The 22,594-nt window shown below is 33.0% G+C and overlaps 1 protein-coding gene across 1 annotated transcript in view; it reads left to right on the top strand.

The window, feature by feature from the left end:
• The window catches only part of LOC148956173 (coiled-coil domain-containing protein AGAP005037), a 398,884-nt gene extending 376,645 nt beyond the window's left edge, over positions 1-22,239 (top strand). The window contains exons 12-13 of the mRNA XM_089089607.1: positions 547-640; positions 18,164-22,239. Of these exons, the coding sequence (XP_088945733.1) occupies positions 547-640; positions 18,164-18,691 (622 nt within the window). The 3' untranslated portion in view covers positions 18,692-22,239. The remainder of the gene's footprint in view (positions 1-546; positions 641-18,163) is intronic.
• The last annotated feature ends 355 nt before the right edge of the window (positions 22,240-22,594 follow it).

Raw genomic sequence — 22,594 nt, 5'->3', positions numbered from 1 at the left:
TCAGCCCCCCCCACCCTTCTTCACAGAATAGGCTGCCTCCCCCCCCCCTAGAGAAGAAGCTACGTACGCCAATAGGTAGGCATGTATCTAGTAATTCTGTGCAGCTGAGTGGTTTTCAATAATCGGTTAAAACCATGGACATGAAAATCTTGGGAAATGAATTTTTTTATGAAAGTTAGGGGATGGTTAGACCTAGAGACATAGTTGGCTCCACTTGGTAAGAATGTCGCATTTCCTTTTAGAAAAACCACAAATTTCTCTTCACGGTCTTTTATTTACTTCCTCTCTATAAAAATTGTTGCCATATATAATTCTCTAATTTAAAAGGAATGAAATCAAATAAAATATAAAAAAAACAAAAAAAAACAAATAAAATAAATAAAAACAGACATTCAAAGAAAAGACCCTCTAATTTTCCTTAAAATGAACTTTAAAAAATAAAATAAATTAATGAGTAATAAAACAAATTTGAAAATCAAGTTAATTTTATTTCACCTAAGAGAGCGTTTTTTCCAGATGTGCTTCTTTAACATCTTGTAATTTTAGACTAGCTACAGTTCAAGAGCAGCGTCAGTTCAACTGTCCTGATGGTCAAGAGTCAGATTCAGGTCCTCAGCCCACACCAAAAGCAGTGCTTAAAGTAAGTATAATTCACTTGCACGAATCGTCCGTGAAACCCTGATGATGTTCAAAGGCTGTGGCAAGTGCGCATGGCTATGAAATGCTGCCACAAGCAGTATTGCTAACTTTAAGTGGTATGATTGATTAATTATTACCGCTGAAATTTTTTGCTTAAGAATCTGTCATGCCCTTATTTGAGGTCACTATGTATGATGAAAAATAATAGCTGATATTTGGGTTTATTATCCTGCTGTTGCAATAATCAACTTTCGTCATTTTTTTAGAAGACTAGTTCAAGAGTGTGTCAACTAGAAGTGTCTAATAGCACGCAGTGCACACCTATGTGATTTTGCACATGAAGCTAGCCATCAATTCTGAAACTAGCCCTCAGTTAAGTGTCTGTAACTAGCTCCCAGTTTACTCTTATGTGATTTTTCACATGAACCTAGTCCTCAGTTCTGAAGCTAGCCCTCAGTTGTGAGCGTTTGACTAGCCCTTGGTTCACACCTATGCGATTTTTCATATGAAGCAAAGACAAATCTGTTTATCACTTGGGCGCGTTTTAATGATGAAACTTATGAATTTTTTCAAATTCGTATCTAAGTACCCGATAAATGGGACAAATATATAAATTGAATCTACAGTAACTCAGCTTAAACAAAATGAATAAGTGAATAAAAAGAGAAAAAGTTGAAAATGAAAAAAGAAGTTAATGGGAAATTTTATGAAAATATTGATTAAAATAGAACTTAAGCAAATATTTTATATGCATGACTAATAGTGTCTTCAGCGAAATATAATGCAAAAATCCAAACGAAAAACCAATAAAAAACCTAACTCACTCAAAAACCCTTTGTTTCTTAGGAAAATAAGACCAAAATAAAATGAAAGAGCCTTCGATTTAATGTTTTATAACAGTTCATCTTTGGCTAACAAAAAGAGTCATTGATTCATGAGTTGTTTTTTTAATTATCCATAATTTGTTTTTTATTTAAAAGGCCAAGCCTCTATTGGATGAAGTTCTATTATTTAAGTTTTCTTAAATTTCAATTGTTTCAGGCACAATTTGTCCAATCCCCAGGCTACTACTTTTTAACACTGCTTCCTAAAAAAACGCAGCAGCTGGAGTTTTCAAAAATAGAGTTGCTCAGAGGTGAATAGTAAAATATCGCCTTGCTATAAGGATTTAAGGCTAATGTTACGCTTTTGCTGTGTTGCGGTAGACGTTTCCTTAGGTTTTGACGTGTAGAATGTTCTACCGATGTAATAAGTTATAAAACTCCACGACGTTTGATATACCCTCTTTGACGAGTAACTGGGGTCTTGCCTTTACCAGAAGTAAGAATATTTATAGCACTTGAGCTACCTCTAAAAGTAACGGATACTTTATTTTGTTGACAATCTTTCTTTAAATCAAACAGTTCGTGGTAACGAACTGTAAGTAAGGAGCGACCCGGCTCAATGGTAACCAGAACTCTAAAAAACGGGATTTTGATACCAATAGATACATCAAAAGAATTAAATTTTATTTCTGATTTCAAATATATAAGTGTCATCAAGTTTAATTATACTCATCAGAAGTTAAGGGCCTGACAAAATTTTGCTGATCTTCAAAAAAAGGGGGAAATGCTCCCTAAACATTGCAGAACCTTAACGAAAATCACACCATCATATTCAGCGTATCAGAGAACCCTGCCGTAGAGGTTTCACACTTCTATCTACAAAAATGTGGAATTTTGCATTTTTTGCCAGAAGAAAGATCACGGATGCCTATTTATTTGTTTGTTTTTTTGTTTTTTTTTTTTTTTTTTTTCCCCAGGGGTGATCGTAGCGACCCAGTGTTCCTAGAATATCGCGGGGAGAGGGTAATTCGCAGTGCAATCAAAATTTATATTTATCTTTTTCAGCGACAAAAAAATGGAGGGCCACTAGTCCTCTCCCACGCTCATTTTTTTCCCAAAGTCACCCGATCAAAATATTGAGATAGCCATTTTGTTCAGCATGGTTGAAAATATGATAAAAATGTCTTTTAGGATGACTTGATCCCCCAAAGTCCCCAGGGGGAGGGCTGAAAGTTATGAACTTTACTCAATGTTAACATATTGTATTGGTTATTGGGAAGTATACAGACTTTTTCAGAGGAGATTTTTTGGGGTAGGTGGGGGACGGAGAGGGGCGGGGGCTATATGGAAGGACATTGCTATGAAGGGGGCGCCGGATTTCCCAGCATTATTAAAGAAAAAGATCAGGAATTAAATAAAAAAGAACAAGTTTTTCAACTGATCAACTGATTGTGATTAAGAGGTCATTTTTAAAGAACTGGAAAAAAAATTCGAACTATAGTTTAAAGAGCAGGGTATTGACTAGGGGGCGAACCCCTAATATACGTGTTAAAAATTTATGAATATAGAAGTTCGTTACGTAAGTTAATTCTAAGTTACGTATATTTATTACTAATAAAAACGTTCGTAAATAAAATTAAAAAAGTTTCGAAAAAGCCATTTAACCAAATATAATATGAAAATTTTGTTTTAATTATTCATGTACGGTGAGCCAAAATCAAAACCTGCATTAATTCAAAAACGTTAAAAAATTAAATAGAAAAAACAAGTTTTTTTAACTGAAAGTAAGGAACGACGTTAAAACTTAAAACGAACAGAAATTATTCCGTATATGAAGGGGGCTGTCCCCCTCCTCAACGCCTCGCTCTTTACGCTAAAGTTTGACTTTCTCACAACTCTATTTTTTTAAACAATAAAAAAACTTTAGCGTAAAGAGCAAGGCGTTGAGGAGGGGGACAGCCCCTTCATATACGGAATAATTTCTGTTCGTTTTAAGTTTTAACGTCGTTCCTTACTTTCAGTTAAAAAAACTTGTTTTTTTTATTTAATAGTTAGAAAATGTCGAAGTTCATTACATCAATAAACTACATCTGAGCACTTGCTACAAACTAAGTCTTCTAATCGAAGAATCAGCAATAGGGCTTGAAATTGACATTATAATGAGTTTGATTAGAGTGTCTAACCTATCCTAATTTTTTTTTTCTGTTTCGAGCCTCTGTTTAGCAAGAAATAAAGGGTATATCTCCATCAGGTTTATTTGAAAATAATTACATTGAACATGCTAAGAATTGGGCGTTAGGTTCACACTTTCTTAGTCATTTTTTTGGGACGTATCAGGCATGATGATATCAGTTTCAAATTATGATAAAGATTAGCTTAAAGGTTTTCTATAACACCCTAATATATGGCCCTAATTTCTAGAATATCTGCATTCCACTGTAGAGACAGAAAAAGAAGTTAAAATACCGTTCCAGATTTGTCGACTGTTCGCAGTACTGATAATCTCGACTTTACACTATACAGAAAACTATTACTACTACTACTAGCAACTCATTGAAGCATCAAGTCATATGAGGCCAACCAGGGGTGAATCCCCAGCATTTTTCTTGGGGGGGGGCAAGAGGGGTCCATATCTGGATAGTCAAACGACATGGGATGTGTAACATTTTTCTCCTCATTATTGGGGGGGGGCAAATACCTCCCCCTCTTGCCACCTCCAAACGACGCCCATGAGGCCAACAAATCTGCGCCCGATCCTCCTCCATCCTAGTCTATTCAAAGCTTCTTCTTTAAACCATCCTAAGAAGCTCCAATTTCCTTTAAGTCCTTTTTTACAACCTCTTCTTATCCCATTTAGTGACGACCAGCTTTTCGTTTGGCCCTAGTGAGTGACCAAAAAGGAAAATCTTTGACAATTTCTTATTCTCTTCCACAGAACGTGTCCTATACATCTCAACCCTCCTCTCATTATAGTTCACGAAAGCGGGATAGAACCATATATTTCACACAGTGTACTGTTTGAAATACAGTCAGTTAGACGGGTGCACAAAAGTGCATAGAAATTTATCTTTTAAAGTAACGCAAGTGTCATGAATCTCCTTAACGATGGTAAAGATAAAACTTGGTAAACGTTCGTAGAATAAGGGTATATTAAATACTGTGCGACTGACCGCTGGCAAAACATTTCAAAATTTAGGAAAACGTCACTAAGCATGACAAAACCCTTAAATTCTGACAGATGTGCAGTAAATTCGACTGAATCTACGAATTCAGTTCAGAGCAAATGCATTTTTGGAAATCCCAGTCACTCCGTACTTCTTGAGAAAAAAGTTCTGATTAGCAGTGCCTTGGAGCTAAGCAAATTGTCCGTGATGTGATTGAAATTAATGGACATTTGAATTATAAAGTAGACTTGGGTGAGCATATATTTTAGCTAATGTGCAAAAACTTTACAAAAGAAACGATTCAATGCATTATAAAAGAAAATCAGTTACCAATCAAAGGTAAAATGTATCAGAAAAGAAACTTTCATGGTTAACTTCCAAAAACAATCCAGCAATTAAACAGTTCGTGTTAAGAAACAGTAAAAAAAGATAAACACAGCTTAAGAGGAACTGAGACTACAAAAAAAGCAGTATATATATATATATATATATATATATATATATATATATATATATATATATATATATATATATATATATATATATATATATATATATATATATATATATATATATATATATATATATGTATAGGCTGACTGAATCCAAAGCGAAAAAGGAATTTCGGACATTCACCTGTGAATTTCGACATTCTCACATTTCGGTCTTTCACAGTAATGTATACAGATATACAATAATTGCTCGCTTAAAGAGAGTAAATATAAGTTATATGTAAAACAGGGAAGCTATAAATAATAAGAAGGGGTAATAGGTAAGAATTTATCCCTTCTTGACCTTTAGCATATCCATCGATCCATGTGTCTGCTTTACACTGAAAGCTTTGCTCAAGCATTCAAGGAGGCTGGCACCAGTTTCAAATCGAAGTTGGTCAAAACTGAGAAGTGCTGAAGATGTGTTACGATTACCCGGTCTCATTGTCAATAAAAGATGGATCCTTTTATTTACTGCTTTTTTAAATAGTGTTATTAGAAAGATGGCCTGTGGCCAAAAAATCAACTTTTGACAAAGACAGATAGGATTTTTTCAACTGATCAATTGTCTTTGATCAACTGATCAAAGTATGCGACGTTTAGTTTTTCGTACAAAACTTTGTTCATGCGGTGTACGATTTTTAGAAATTTTGAGAGGTTGACATTTTCAGTGTTGCGGTGTACATCATAAAAAAAATCTGGTTCAAACTTTAAGAGAAGGAAGGGATTTGCATGTAACAATTACTGCTATGTCTTGGCCATCTTTGTTATTAGGTGTTAGCATTTATTGTTATTTGGCTATTGATCATTTGAAGGTGCAAAGAATTTCATTTTATGTCAGGGACAGAGGTGAAGGCAAGTAAAAGGAGCTTTTAGAGCACGGTCATTTTCTTGGTTAAGGGGTAAAGAAGTTCTACAAGTCAGTTTAGATTTTATTTAATTGAAAGAGTTAGGATAACAAAAATTAAGGACAAGTGAGAGAATTTTGATTAAGAATTAGTTATTAGATGACGGTCGTATTCAGGGATTAGGGGTTATGTACTTCCACTGACTGCTGTACATTATTGTTATTTTTAGCAGCTTCTATCTGTAGTAGTGTGACTTACTTAGTAATATGACTGTTATTAGACTTATCGTTTAAAACGTTTTTGGGTTTTCACAACTTCAGTTTTGATGTACCCATAAAAAAAAGAAGTCGAATTAAAAGTCTGAAATAATTTAAAGACTTCAGTGCAATATTCGTCTGTTAGACCTTGGTCGTCTTTGTCAGTGAAGGGCTTGTAACTTTTCCTTGTCGGTACTGGTTAATGGTTCCTAATATGCACTTCAGGCTAAAGGAAACAGTTATCTTACATTTCTTTTTTTTTATACATTTTGGGGTAAGAAAATTTGTTTCAATGATGTTACGCATAGATTATAAATACAATTGGACCACAATGATGTAACTTTGCAATTATTATTGCGAAGAGTTTCTGGAGCAATATGATTCTATGAGGTAACTACTTGTATTTTCAGCTACTAGTGTCAAACATACTAAATTTTTCTAATTTGGAAGTTGAGTAGTGAGGGTGAGCTAACTGAGTGTAGTTGGTAAGCTACTTAAGGGTAGGTGCCTATGCTGTTGGATTAAGAAGGATGAGATAAATATTTCAACTTTCAGCTCCCAGAACCTAGAATGCTATATTTTTCTACTTTCAAAGTTGAGCAATCAGGGTAAGCTAGTTGAAATTCTGAAATTAACTGCTAGATATACGTGGTTTGATTCCACTGACTAGCCTGGTGGCGACGAATGGTCAAAATTTACGGATGAAAGCCAGTAAAAAAAAAGGTTGTCCTCGAATAGAACTGGCAGAGGCATGAGCGCCCATAAGCTGAATTTTTACATAGTATTTATTTTTACATTAATACATAGTATTAATTAGGTTCTATAAGATGATATTCTAAGATTTATTCCGTAACGATTAAAAAGCATTTGTCTCAACCAGCTGCAAAGTCAACATATACTTTTTTAGATCTCTTATTATACTATGGTCATGTATGGCGATGAAAGGTTGGTACAAAATAATAAGTTCAACTGGCTTAAAAGTTCAACTGGTTCAACTGACTATATATTGACTAGTATTTCCTGTTTGATATATATATATATATATATATATATATATATATATATATATATATATATATATATATATATATATATATATATACACCTGGTCATCTATGGCGATGAAAGGCTGGCACAAAATAATAAGTTCAACTGGCTCAAAAGTCAATATAGTATTTTTAAACTATTCCATTCGGGTTCTCTGTGGTTTGGACAGAAAATAGTCGATATCGAAAAGACAAAATCAAAGCCTGGGGTTAGATGCTTGAGCCAGCTTGTCTCATTTTCCAACATGTGGTAACTATTGCATTTTATGCAACGATACATATAAGTGTACATTTAAAATTCAACTAGCTAAAAAGTGAAATCTACTACTACTACTACTAATAAAAACGCACCGCAGCACCTAGCTACCTGAGGCCGACAGAGCTACACACGCTCCTTCTCCATTCCAATATATTCAAAGCCTTTCTTTCTACACCCGCCCACGAAGTTCCTATTTCCTTTAAATCTTTCTTTGTGACGTCCTCCCACCCCAGACGAGGACGACCTGCTTTCCGTTCAGCCTTAGAGGGTTGACCGAAAAGAACAATATTCGGCAATCTGTCATTCTTCATCCGCACAACGTGCCCTAGCCACCTCAACCTTTCTTTCATTATAGCCCTAGAGATCGGTATTGAACCGCATTTTTCGTATAGCCTATTGTTTGAAATACGGTCAGTCAATCGGGTGCCCAGAACAATATTCTTAAATCTTTATCTTGGATTGCTGACACAAGTGTTGCTCTTATTACACTTTTATTGGTAAATCTGACAAATGGTTGATGCAACACTTCACCCTGCTGGAGCAACCGTAAACCTGGAAGTTTTTCTGAAGGCTACTAGCAACTGAGACAATTCCCTTGGAGAAATGAAAAAATTCAACTAACTATTCTTTATCAGCAAGTTACGAAAACTTGTATTAGGCTTATATATATGCTATTCAATAGCTGTTATCAGTTATCATGAGTATTATAACTACATCATGTATTATAACTGAAGAAATTATAATCTATATAATCGCTACTTTGTCTAAGAGGTAGACTGAAATGTTCAGAGCTGAATAAATCGTGATGGTATCCAATCATATCTACGTCAGATTTTAGAAATTTAGGGCTTTAAAGATAGCAGTAACCTAGTGAGTAGCCTAGAAATGAGTTTTAGATAGTCAATCCTGTTGTAATATAGTGGATTGATGTTTTGCTTAGCAATAAGGGGTCTATGATTCCTGCTGCAACAAGGTTGGGCGACAGGCTTGCTTGCTACTTGTACCTGTGAAAGAAACCCAGTAACTGAAACGTCAGTTCAACGCTCTATACGCCAGTAACGGCTCTGAAGGATCTTTGTTCTTTTTTTAGCCTCTATTAAAAAAGTAAAAAAAAAACACATTTTAAGGTGTAAACAAGGCCTGTTTTAATATGTGACAAAAATTAATTGACTTTTAATGTTTTTTTTTATTTCTATTCTTACAATAAGTTACACAAAATAACATATAATCCTATACTGACTTCAATCAAATTAATCTAAATTATTTCACATTAAATGGTTTTATTACATAAATATTACGGATATATAGCAAGCTGTTAATGCCCAAGCGATAATAAAAGAAAAACCTAAATGACACATTTATGAAGATATGTCTTCTATAAATTAATATAATATTAAATAATATTAAACCCTGAATAAAAGCCTTGGCATAAACCGGAAATCTTTAGTCAGATATACGCATATTGTACATTTGTAAAGACATTTGTATAAAGACATTTGTGTTTTAGTTTTGACTTCAAATATGTCGTCAATTTTGACTTGAGATATGTCGTCAATTTTGATTTCAGGTATATCGTCATAAAATGTTTTATGACTTTGCCTTATCTTTTGATAGCGTAGCTTGTTTGACTAGAACGATAATATCTTAACCTTCAATTGCATATTAAAAACGTAAGTGAATGAGTGAGGAAAAAATAATCTTTTAGAAAAAAAACAACGATTCTCAGAATGGTATTGATAATTTATAGTTTCCCTGCTTGTTTTTTTCTTCTTTTTTTTTATATACGCATAGTTAATAGTCTTAGTAACTGTTGACACTAACGGGTTCCTGTCATTTTATGATGGAATTTTTTAAATTTATTATTGTCTTTGAAAAGCCAAGGACTGTTTGCTTTGCAGTGAGGTAGTCATAGCCTGCCTAAACGCAGTTCTTCACAGTTAAAATCTTATGGGGAAAATAAGTATTAATGACAATACTTCTACATACGTAAACATACCTGACGGCATACATACTTTACGTTTGACTGTGCAAACCAAGTGTCATTAGGCAATTTTCATATATCAAAAATTTTTTTTTTTTATTTCCACTAAAGCTGGTGATTAATGGTTTCTACTTAACACCAAAGTTGTTATCTAGATATTTGTGTTCTTTTCCCTATATTCATCAAAAAATTACAAATACAACAATAGGAGGCTGGGCAGATAGTAAAAGGTATTTGGGCAGTGAGTTACATTGATTGGGAGCTGCAAGAACAAATATTTTTGCACTGGGAAATCTTGTGGGGGAGGGGTGTGGGGTGTGTGTGTAACGAACGGAAGCGCGATGAGCCGGGAGTTTTAGAGTTCTTATATAGTATGGATGGGACTGCGTGGGAGATTATTGTGGAAGTAGAGGTTTGTGGATAGATAGAAAGCTGTGTGATGGGTGTCATCTAGTTAACATTTGTGGCTAGAGATCTCTGCTTAAGGGAATTAGACCGAGAGCCATCAAAGAAACCGACCATTAAGGAATGTATGTTTTTTGTTGTGTTTTTAACTATAGGAAAGGATGTTATCTATTGTAGCATTAAAGATAATAACCAAATTTTGTATTGGGTATGATTTTTCGCCTGGGGACACTTCAGGGTAAATTTTAAACTTCAAAAGATAATCATCAGAAATTCCTCCTATAAGAACTTTCAAGCATTGAATACTTGAATTTAATAAGTATCATCAATATTGGAAGAAAATAAGGATGAGTACTTTTAGATAAGCTTGTCTGGCTGGGAGTTGTTTGCAGGGCAATTGCGCTGGTGATTACCTGCATGGTGGGGAATTTTGACATCCAGATGTCCAGAGTTTTTTCAATAAGATAATAAGCAATGATAAATCATTTTGGATATCTGCTAATTAACCATCACCCATCCTCCATAATGTACTGAAGGTATAATGTCCTATGTTAGGTGATTATGTTCGAAATATTAGTTTATTAATCTAGATGACGATTTTTCTTCAAATTCTGTTTTACAAAAGGCACCAAATGAGATTTTTTTTTCCTATTGTGTATCAAAATAGCTCCTCTCCATTTACTAGATTTTTTAAATCTGTCATTAAGTCTATTATGAATACATTTATTTTTTGCATTTTAAGAGTGTTTTGTTAGGGAGGGAGCGAAACTACTCTTTTTTCCATCCCTTGAAGTTTTTTTTCTTTTAAATATTTTATTATGTCCTCTTCCAACTCCATGCAAGAACATCAAGCTTTGAATTTTGTTGTTGTTGCTGGGTAATCCAAAAGCCCCTTCATTAGCATCACTTCACCCTAAAGCCATAAAACATGATCTAGCAATCTAGCATCTAACAATTTTTCTAGCATCTAACAATTTTTATTTCCCTATAATCCTACAAAATGTAATTAAACTGCGGTTACCAAATAGATTATTGTTTAATATTTGGTGATTCAAACATGTACCTAAAATCATCCTTAGAAAATTAATGCATTCCCCAGCCCTTCTATGCGCATCTGTCTGAAAGCTGCACTTAAATATTGCTGTGGAATCAAATGCCTTTTCAAAATCTATAAGACTCAGGACAAACCGTTTTGATTGTTCAATCACTTTTTAATTATTATCCTAAGTTCAAACCACTGGTCAACTCATTCTCTCTTTTTCCTAAGACCACTCTTCCTTTCTCGTAAAACTTCTTCTACCATACTATAGCACCTGCATATTTTCTCCGTCATTTACTTCAAATCTATCAGGAGTTATCACATTCTCAAAATGCTCAACTTTTTTCTCCTGAAAACTATGCAATTATATTTGTGGCCCTCCTCCTATCTTTAATTGAGACAAGTCTGGATTTATCACACTATATATCTTATCATGCTAATACAGCCTCTGACTATTTTCAGTTTTGTCCATGGCCAGTAGCTCATATTTCATAGCTGGTTGTGTGATTTATCAGAAACTTCTTGTAAACGTCCCTTCTGTCTTATACTAAGCTTCAAGGGTTTTTGGTAATATTCATAGCTATTTTTCTAAATTTTGTCCCTCAGAGACATCTTAGGTTATTTAGGAGACTTTTTACCTAAAATTATACCATCCATCAAACTAGACCATCAAATTCTACGCTCGCAAAAGTTAAAATTAAGTGACGCTTATATTTCATGTTTGTCTTTCAATTTAAATTCAATTAAAAACAACATTTCATTTTTCATTTCAGAAACTGCATATGTACAGTGCAGTTTCAGCAAAAGTAGACCTATTCCATTGCTTTACCTAATGTCAACAAGATCGTAAAGTCAATCTTGATTGGTAATTTTTGTTTTTTTTTTAAGCTAACAAATCGTATTTTATTCTAAATTCTTACATCAACTCCCTTACAGTACAAAATGGCAATGTGAAACAGCTACAATCCACTGGAACTGAATTTGTATGTTGATTTAAAACTATCCGCATTAGTTTTTGATGTCAACAAAAAAGCAGATTAATGGCTTTGCCTCAATATCAAAAACTATAAAAGTGTGTATGGCACATCCTCAAATGTAAAAGAAAATAGGAAATAAAACTTTGAAATCTTCACCTAGCCAGGGATTTTCATTGATAAGTAACCCACTTGGTAAAAGAGTTATAAGGATCAGTCTAAATCTTAAGAATTATCAGGAAACATAAAGATTGATAATGATTAATGCAGATTTTTCCAAAACGAGAAAACTTGAACAAAAATAGGTGAAATAGAAACAGCAATGCAGCGAGCCAAAGTTCATAATCCCTTTTAGTTCCAAACAACTCGAAGAAGAAGGACAAAAACATGCTAAATGTTTTTTTTTCTTTTTCTGCCCCCTCTTGTGGTGAAAAATATAAATCCTATCTTTTCAGTTTTCAAAATTGGGACAATTTTTTGAAATAGAATTTGCCTAGACCAGTTAGTGTCAGCCTGAAATAAAGTGTTAACTATGAGCTGTATTGAACTGTCTGAAATTTAACTCACATTTATCATTAAGGAAATTTCAAAATTAAAATATAAAAAAAATCTATATCAGAAAAAATAGCATATATTTCCTAATTTGACAGTTTAAGTGTAGTCTATATACCTTAAATATAAACATTTTTCTTAATTTAGGGTTACTTTAAACAAACTATGCCTGGAAAATATAACATAACACTATTTTCGAAACTCCCTTGTCAATCCTAAGTATCCTACTATTTTTCACTTCTTTTCTTCAGGTCCTTAAGCTTATTTGAATACTAATATTTTTTTCGTAATCTTGGTGCAAGATTCCTTTTCTGAACTAGTGGCAACAGATAAATTAATAAACAGTTTTATTTCTCATTTATCTTTTTTCTACCGTGAAAATTGTGTTTTATTTCCCCACCCCCTTGAAACCCAAATATAGCCATGATTTGTGTAAGAAACTTTGTTAATTTTGTTGGTTCACATAATTTTTGTATACATCTCTCGTGAGTAGTTTACTCATAATGCCAAATAATACAAATCTAAAAAAAACAATTCAGCAAACTCGACAGTAATAGCTATACGATGAGACGCATTTGCCACGGTAATTTTTTTTTTTACTTGGACAGGGTGTTGAATGGAGAAAATGGTACTGTTTTTTGGTTTTTTTCTTTTGTTATATCAATTTTAGAAAAGGAATCTTATGCCAAGACTAATTGTTTTTTTTTTGTCTTTAAGAGTATTGTCTGAAGGTGAAGGGAGTGTTTTATATATTTAAAATACTAATTATATTTAGAATCACCTGAAGAGTCCCAACTTTCATATGCACCAATCACTTAGCAGTTTGCTAATAATTTATTTAGGTAATCTTGGTGCAAGATTCCGAGACTCCTTAGCTATGCACATAAAAAACAATAATATAGTTTGCTTTCCCACTCAGTATTTACTACCACAACCATTTTGCCCCACCCCTACCCCCTGTCCATTCCACCTGGATATAGCCCTGGGATTTATACGAAAGCTAATTAATTTCGCTGGTTTGTGTTATTTTTTTTCAATTATTTTTTATAATTAATTTGATTGTAATACCAAATAATACCAATTGAAAAAAAAAAAAAAAATCAGAAAAACTCAACCATAATAGCTGAAGGGTGAAACTCATTTGGTAGTGTAGTGAACATTTTATTTTCAAAGAGGGTTGAGCGAGGAATAAAATGATTTTATTCTTTTTCGCTATTGTATAAATTTCAGAAAAGGAATGTTATGCCAAGATTACCATTAGTTTTGTTGTTTTTTTTTCGTCTTAAAGAGTAATTGCTTTTATCAGACGATAAAGGATATGAAAATTGTCAAGGATATGACGAAATAAATTGATTAAATATTTTAGTCTTATACATTAATGAAATTAAGTACATTAAAATTACTTGAATAGTTGGCCTCAACCTCTCTAAGTACCAATCATTTAGCAAACGAGCTTGGTCATATCTTTGAAAGTGGCTTTAAATTTATATTGTTTGTTTAAGTAATAATTTTAATGTATTTCTTTATTAAGAGGCCAGGTCAAGTACTATTGAATTATACCCTTTTTCTTTTGCAAACATTGATTCGACATGGGGCCTCGGAGCCTCTGAAACTTCAATCACATACATTTTTAACAAGAAAAACGAATTGGTCTATCTTATCCAGGGCATGACTGATTCTTTCACAAAACAAAAAATAAACATAAAATGCACGGCTGTTTGTTAAGTGGGTAGACTAGAAAGTCGTTTTCAGGAAGTGCTGCATATATATAAGTGCTGAAACTGCTGCATTTTTTTTTTATCTATAAACAAAAAATGCACGAGTGTTTGTTAAGTGGGTCGATTAGAAAGCTGTTTTCTGTAAGTGCTGCATATATATAAGTGCTGTAAGTGCTGCATTTTTTATCTGTAAACAAAAATGCACGAGTATTTGTTAATTTGGTAGATTAGAAAGTCGTTTTCTGTAAGTGTTGCATATATGTACTGCTAAAGAATAATTTTCTGTATTATTTGGATATAAAGACATTTAATTATGGTAAAAATTGACCAATAGATTAATATTGAGAATATATGATAATTTGTAAATAAAAAGAAAATATTTGGAGCGAGGTTCTTTTGAAAAGATGCATTCTGTGTATTTCTTGTCATGGATTTTCTATAGGTTGCTGGTATCTTATGTAATGTTTTACGAGGCTCAATTAAAAGAATCGGCAAGAAAAGTCAGGGCTATAATTTAGAAACGTCAAAAAAATAGGAAAAAATAGAAGAGCTGTAAATTTAGTTGTTTTAGAGGATGGAATTGGGGGAAAATAGATTTCTAAATTGCCTCATTATCAGCCAAATGTTTATTTAACACATTTTTTCAAATAAAAATGTCAGTATATCCAAAAATACAATAATTATTATTTGATTTTAGTGTGATTGTTTGGTGGCAGTTTAATTTTACACTTGGAAACCAAACTATCTTTTCTTGCTCTTTTCTGTCAACACTGTGTTAGAAGTTACTCAGGCAAATTTCCTAGAAAACAATAATACTTTTTACTTTTATTTCAAGTTACATGGGTTTTGCATTTTTTATTCTTCTTCTTCTAGAGGAACAAGCACATGTGGCGATGGAGTTCCAACTTCAAGTCTGTCGTCAATAGCCACGAGTAATTTTGATTTTTGACTTACTTTTTAAAGTCGTATTTTTGCTGGTATTTGTTGTACCAACCTTCATTTCTTAATCTTGTAAGCCCTTCACACTCCGAATCTTTCCTTGCATGCTGCAAGCTTATAGCTTTGCTTAAAACTTAAATTTTTGACTTCTTTTGAAGGTTTTTCCTTTGCTATGTGTTCTTCTTCTCAGTTTCTATTGTTTAATTATTATCTTTGATGATGCTTTCCTTTGATCTAGATTTTTATTAATAATATCCAAGGTAGAAAAGTATTTATCAACAGTCCTTTAATTTTTCTTTTTTATTGTTATTTAATGAGCCAGTAAAAGCATTTGATATAGTTAGTAACAATATAAATGTAGATAAGCTGAATTTATTGCCATAACTTGGCGCGAAGTGAATTAAAAGGAAGCTGCAAAAGGCTTAACATTATATTTTTTAAAAGAAGTTTTTGAAGACGGCTAGAAACATTTTTGTTTTAAACCTTATTGTCTCTTACAGTATTTCAAAGAATACTGAAACCATTTGGAGCATCATATACATCCCTAAATATGGTAATGGAAGATTTTACTAAAAAATTTGCACAATTTGGGTAAATTACTTTATTATTTATTTCTTGTTTTAATATTATATAGTTCTATTCAACTTAAATCGACAGAATATATTACTAAAAATAAAAAAAAAATGCGGGAAAATATGATGTCCTACATTGACATTCATTCTTGCTCTGCATCAGCGCCATCTATTGCATTGCTTGGGAATCTTCAATTTAGTACTATTTTAATCCGCTTGGCAGCAACAAAGTTGGCTTTATTGCATTCTATTTCTTATATATTCAGCTAAAGTATTACAACTGATTTTTTCGACATTCTTTGACTCAAAGAATGCCTTAGTATCTCTAGAGCCGCGTTTGAGTTCGCATCTCTGATGACACAACGAGGAATTCAGTCGTTTTCTCTGGTTCTCTGATAACATGGTGGGCAAACGATTCAGAAAATATTGACATCATGTCGAAATTTCGTTTGAAAAAGAGTTAGTTTTCCTTTTGACTCTGAAATTATAAATTGAAGCAGCAAATTCGAAATTGAAGCCAAATTGATGACATGTGTTTTTAAAAAAAAAACGATGGTTTATTTGTGGTGAAGAGTGTTAAGAAGCATAGATATAAACTAAATATAAGCTGATAGTTGGTGAATTGAACATTAAAGGGTATTAGAGTAGTATATTCGGATGCTTCTACTAAAAATTGCGTTTGATATACTATTCAAAGTCGACACAAAAATGCATTGAATAAATGCTAAAGAGGTAAATGTCAAAGTATGTCAACTCTTTTGCTGATATTATAATGCTAGCTCAAACACGGCTTAGCTGAAATACTGAGCTTGAAATGTCAAGTCACCTTCAAGAACAAAAAATAGTATGTCTTGGTCATAACCAGACTCACTTACCTCCTATGAAGTAACAATGCTTCATATACATTTACTAAGGGTTTCTTGAAATTCCCTAACTTTTTTTTTTTTTTTTTTTTTTTTTTTTTTTTCTTCTTACAAAAAAAAATCTGAAATATGTTCTTGTGTTTCTGAAATTACAAAAGATTTATGTCAGAACACATTTAAAAGAAAAAAATACTTAGTTTTAATACACCGTAAAGCCCATTTACTGATGAAGTTTTATTTTGCTATCAATAATCTTTAATAGACACCAAGGCTTGTTTAGAAATCCATAATCACCTGATGCTTCCAGCTAGGCGTTCTTGATCATTTAAATGTTCAACTCTTCTAAGGTCAAGATCTTCCATTCTCATCTTTGTGATGATAGCTAGTCATAGTTTTAAATGATAGTCATAATAGTCACAAATGATAGCTAAGTCTTTATTGTGGGTGCATACTTTGGGTGCATCTGATTCTATAAATTAGTATTCACTCGTAGTTAAAAAATGTCATTGAATTTAATCAATACTAAAATTGTGACGGGGGGGGGGGCGGGGTTCTATCTAACCATACTAAGTCAATCCAATTATTTACTTATTTCACCGATGTTAATTTCAAAATAGTCATATTATTTGTGGAAAGTGGAAACTCACTGAATTTCAATTCAAAATTATTATAATATTATTTATTGAAATTAGTAAGTGGAAATTGTAAAAAATAAATGTAAATCTTCTATCAATCTAAGGTAATTATCACTAAGTAAAATCCACAAGCTGTTTGCCACCTTTGAAGTGATTTTTTTAATAGAAACCGAATTCTTGAATTATGCAGGAGACTCTTTCCTCATTCCTACAGTTTCTGCAGCTATAAAAAGCTACTTTTTTTTATTATTTATACATTCCTCTGATAATATATGCAAAACCGTACATTTTAACTATTTATTACTTTAACACTCCTCTGACAATATATCCCAAACTCTTTCTTCTAATTCTGTCTGAACATCAAAGGACAAAACCAAACGAGGATAATTTTCAGCTTGTGAGTATTGTTTTTCACTTACTGACTAAAAATTACCCTCGTTTCATTTGTCTTTTTGTTTACTTAATGTTTTTCGTTCTTCATTTTTGTACGTGAAGTAGTTTCTCCCTCTTTGAAAATTGTGGCTGCAGGCTAGGTTTCCTCTAACGTCATATTTACGTTATTTTTGCAGAGCTCTTTTAAGATAGCTTGCACCAATGTCCTTCTAATCTACAGTGATGCTACTGAATTTCATTTCTTCTAAGATTGTCTTGGGACAAAAAGCCCCTTGTTCTATCCAATGCTAATGTGGCAATTTAATTACATTACAACTTTATTGAAATACATTTCAAAGTTGTGTAATATTATTTGTGGACCATCTTATAAGTGAAGATTCTAAATAAGCTGAATGAAACCTAAATAAAATGTATTTAGAATTTTAAAAAAATTATTTCGATCTATTTCTTTCCTAACCTCTTTAATTTATTATTTTTCATCAAATCAATGTAGCTAAAATTAACCATAGAACATTTTGAACAATATTTATAATTAAAGGGTATATTGTTTTTTTTTCACTCTAGGGAGATGCTTCAACCCGGAGTGGCAAGGGCAGACAGCATTGGAAACCCGAAACCGATGCTCGGGCTCGGGCTCAGAACACGCTCGATGATTTATTGAACCAATTGAAAAATATTAGTACTGATACCGAAATAACTCCTTGCTCGTCTCCAAAATTACCACAAAAAGGAAATATTAGAAACCCACCCCCTCATCCACCAAGGAGACCCAAGTTTCAGCCCGACAGAACTTCAAGTCCCACTAATAAGCTAGTCATGACGGGTATTCGAGTTTTAGCCTCAGCTGCTTCGCCAGTGGCCAGAGAACAGCTGTCAAGCACTAGCTCAAGTACCGAAAGTATTGACTCTCAAAACGGTGTGCTGATTTCAAGAAGATTATCCATGAAGGATCATGATAGCAAAAAAAGAGAACCAGAAATATATGATTTTGGAAAAGAAGGAATAGCTACTACTAAGCCTATTTCAAAAGTTGAGCCAAATTCTGTCAAGAAAATTGAAGAAAAGACATGGGCGGAGACAGACATAATTTAACTATGTGTGCGTTCTGGACTAAACGATTAGTTTGGGCATTATAAATCACGCTAAGTCACCATGAATAATGGGTATTAAATTAGGACATTTTAATAAATATTGTTTGAGTGAACTGTATGTTTGTGTAAGTTTATGTTGGCCAAGCGGTATGTATAATGACAAAGTAATCTCTTAGTTCATGCATATTTTGTGTCTAAAACCAAAAGTATGTCTGATTTTTCTTTACAAATTACATACCATTCTCCAAACAGTCTTCCGGAAGATTTCCATCCGCTGGGGGACTTTAAATATTCATGTGACCTGGACTTTGTACCAAATGTAGAACGTTGTGATACTTGAAGTAAATATAAGGTTTATAAAAAATAGATATCGTCAAACCATACATAAAGGTAATATCTGGGATAATTGTCAAAATCTGTTCCCAAAAATATTCTCTAAAGAAGGATCGCAAGGAAAGTGTATACGAAATAACACTTTGATTAGCCTGCTCTATGTTATCCAGCTGATTCTCTCACCGAGAACAGATTCGTATCCTGTTTCTGACGAATATGTCAAATATGTGAAAATATCAGTTTTGACTTCTAGGCCTGACATTGACGATGTGACAAAAGACATTTCCAGCATCTCCCCGTGTCCTGTAAAATTTCTGTCGCCCCACTTGGAATCATGTTTCTTTTTTTGACGTTAATGTAAAAATTCTTCAAAAAATAATGTAACTGATACAGATATTAACAGAAAGGTGTATTTACCCAATAGATAGTTGGGGAAAACACAATTAGGGCAACAATATTCACTACCTTTCATCCAAAATTATCATTTGTCTATTCGCCAGAATAGAATCATATTATGCAGCTACATATCGTAAGCACTTGCTCCTAAAATTAAGATGGCTTCTATTTTTGCCAAACAGTCCGTGGTAACGGACTGTAAGTAAGGAGTGACTCGGCTCAATAGTAAACGAAACTCTTAAAAATAAAGTTTTGATAGCAATAGATACATCAAAAGAATTGACTTCCAAATGTATTAAGTTCATTAAGTTTAATGCTACCCATCAAAAACTTCGAGCCTGAGAAAATCAAACCGATTGTTAAAAAAAGGGGGGAAACACCACCAAAAAATCAAGCAATCTTAATTAGTTTAGTTTTACCCATCAAAAGTTACGTGCCTGAGAAAATTTGCCTTATTTTTGAAAAAAGGAGTAAACATTCCCTAAAAATCATAGAACCTTAATGAAAATCACAACATCAGATTTAGCATATCAGAGAACCCCGATGTAGAGGTTTCATACTCATATATACAAAAATGTAGGATTTTGCATTTTTTGCTAAAGGAAAGATCACGGATGTGTATTTATTTGTTGTTTTTTTTCCCAAGGATGATAATTTCGAACCAGTAATCGTAGAAGATCGGGAAACGTTTCATTTGATCAAAATCACAAGTTCTAGCGCCCTTTTTAATTGACCCAAAATATTGGATGGTATCAGCCCCTTTGTTCCAAATTTTTGTGAAATAGCCATTTGATTTAGCATAGTTTAAAGATTCGATCACTATACCTCTGGGGATGACATGACCCCCCCCCATTTCCCTTGGGAAAACGGCTGTAAGTTACAGAGTTTCCCCATTGTTTACATATAGCAATTGTTATTAGGAAGCATAAGAAAATTGTTTGGAGGGTATTTTCTGCGTGGGGCGGGGATTCTCCACGGAGAGAATTCTTCGTGGAAAGAAAATTTTCTGTTTGTAATTTTTCAGGGGAAATTTTACACGGGGGGAGGGGATTTCCTGGCATGATTTGAAAAATGGCCAGACATTAAATAAATAAAACGAGTTTTTTTCATCTGAAAGTAAGGATCAACATTAAAACTTAAAATGCGGATAAATTATTCTGTATATGAAGGGGGCTACCCTTACTCTGTCGTCTGTCTTTACGCAAAAGTTTGACTTATTGTCGTATTTTCTTAAGAAAGAATGCTTAAACGCAAGGGCCGTTGAATTTGAATGATACATATTTTTAAAGAGCTTAGAGACTTCAGCGTAAAGAGCGAGGGTTGGGGACGGGCAGTCCCTCCTCATATACTCAATAATTTCTGTCAGTTTCAAGTTTTAATGCTGCTCTTAATTGTCAGGTAAAAAACCTGTTTAATTTATTTAATTAATAAATTGGTCCCAGATATTGATAAATATCAAGTAGATAGGGCACTTCGGTATCAGTTTGAAACACAAAAACACATTAGTTGCTTAAACTCTTAAATTAATTGAAGCTGGCGGAGAAGAACTCAGCATGTGCTGAACGGTTAGTATCTTAAATTTGCTTGGCAAACAGCCGTCAAGCATGAGAATCTAGTGGTTTTCCCAACCGTTAATAGAAGCAAATATTTAACGGGAGACATGGTACCCATCCTATCTAATTTTACTCAAATTAATGAAAGTCCTACAACGATTTTATATGTAAGCCTTAGAGAGCAATTGCTGCAGAATTTGATTAATTTCAATTTCACCTCAATTTCAATTGAAATTGAAAATGATCTTTTGGTTTTGGACACAATGATATATACTGCCAGTTTATTTATGTTAAAAAAATGCATATCTTTAAATATTCATTTGTTTTTATAGAAATTAACAAAATATGCGTGCACTATAGAGTGTTTTGTTGCTATTTTGATTGCACAAATTTATTATGCTTTTTTGTTTTAATTCCTTGCCTAAAAGTTTTTGCACCAACCTGTAGTTTTTTTATTTTATTTATCTCCCTAGACAACATTTCATAGTGGGCTAGTTATCTTCCCTAGTTTTGAAGAAGCTCCTCAAGGCGGGATATCTCAACCAAAGACGGAACAATTCTGAGTTCTTTAAAAGTGGGACTTTAAAAAGGGGGCTAAATGTCTTACCCCTTTAGGTTTTATGAAATTACAAGTTTGACTTTATTTTATATTCGAAGTTTATTTTTCCATTTAATTTTCTAACAAATACCAGTATATAAGTTAGCTCATTTCTGGCTATGATGCTTAGAATGTAGTGTGATTCCCCTCAAATTTGAATTTGTTGCCCAAATTTAGCTTTGCCATACTTTTTTAGATAAAATTCAATTTAATATTATTTTTAGATAGGTATATTTCAAGCAACTTTAGCCTCACATGAAGACAATAGTGGCTCATATTATTCGTGTAAACTACAGTTCCCCCTACTCCTTATTAATCGATCCTTTACTTATTTAATCACCTTATTAATCTACTTTTTAATCGATAATGATAGTTCAAGATAAATTTATTACTGTGTTTCATTTTAAAGGCTATCAAAATAAAGCATTAAAGATTCCTTCGAATTCCTTCGAGTTTTTGTTTAAGGCATTAGGCACCATGTCTTATGCTAATTCCCTGGAACGGCTGTTGTATTTATGTTTCCTTTTACTCTTTTAAGTTTGTATAGCGCAAATTTTGAAAGCCATATTTGTTACATTAGAAACCAGTTATTCTTTTAAGATCATATTTTAGATTATATTAAAAATTAATTATCTATTTTGAAGTAAAGAGCCATGTTAAAAATAAAAAAGGAAAAAAGGCTAGCATAGATTTTGTGAGGGTATCTACCCGGCTGGACGGGGGGGGGGCAATTCACCTTATTCAGTAAAATCTTATGCTTACACTCAATCCTGATAATTTATTTATGGGTAAAATGTTTTCCTGATTAGGGTACTATGATCCTAGCTAGAACAATAGGTCCTCCGTTTAACTCTGGGAAACATTACCAAATGCTTTACTTAGAATTCGGCCAACAGGACAGATATAGCCTGTGGTAAATTACACTTTGTCCACCAATCTCCAAAACAATAAAGTTGCTATCCGTAATTCTGATCAACAATGTCCTAAAATTTTAATTCCAGTAAAGCACAAGTTTGTATTTTTC

Source organism: Artemia sp. Qi Xiang Cuo, chromosome 1 (assembly GCF_049724085.1).
Source record: "Artemia sp. Qi Xiang Cuo chromosome 1, ASM4972408v1, whole genome shotgun sequence".
In the NCBI taxonomy this organism is placed as follows: domain Eukaryota; kingdom Metazoa; phylum Arthropoda; class Branchiopoda; order Anostraca; family Artemiidae; genus Artemia; species Artemia sp. Qi Xiang Cuo.
Note: the sequence above shows the minus strand (reverse complement) of the source record. Positions and strands in the feature narration are given on the sequence as shown.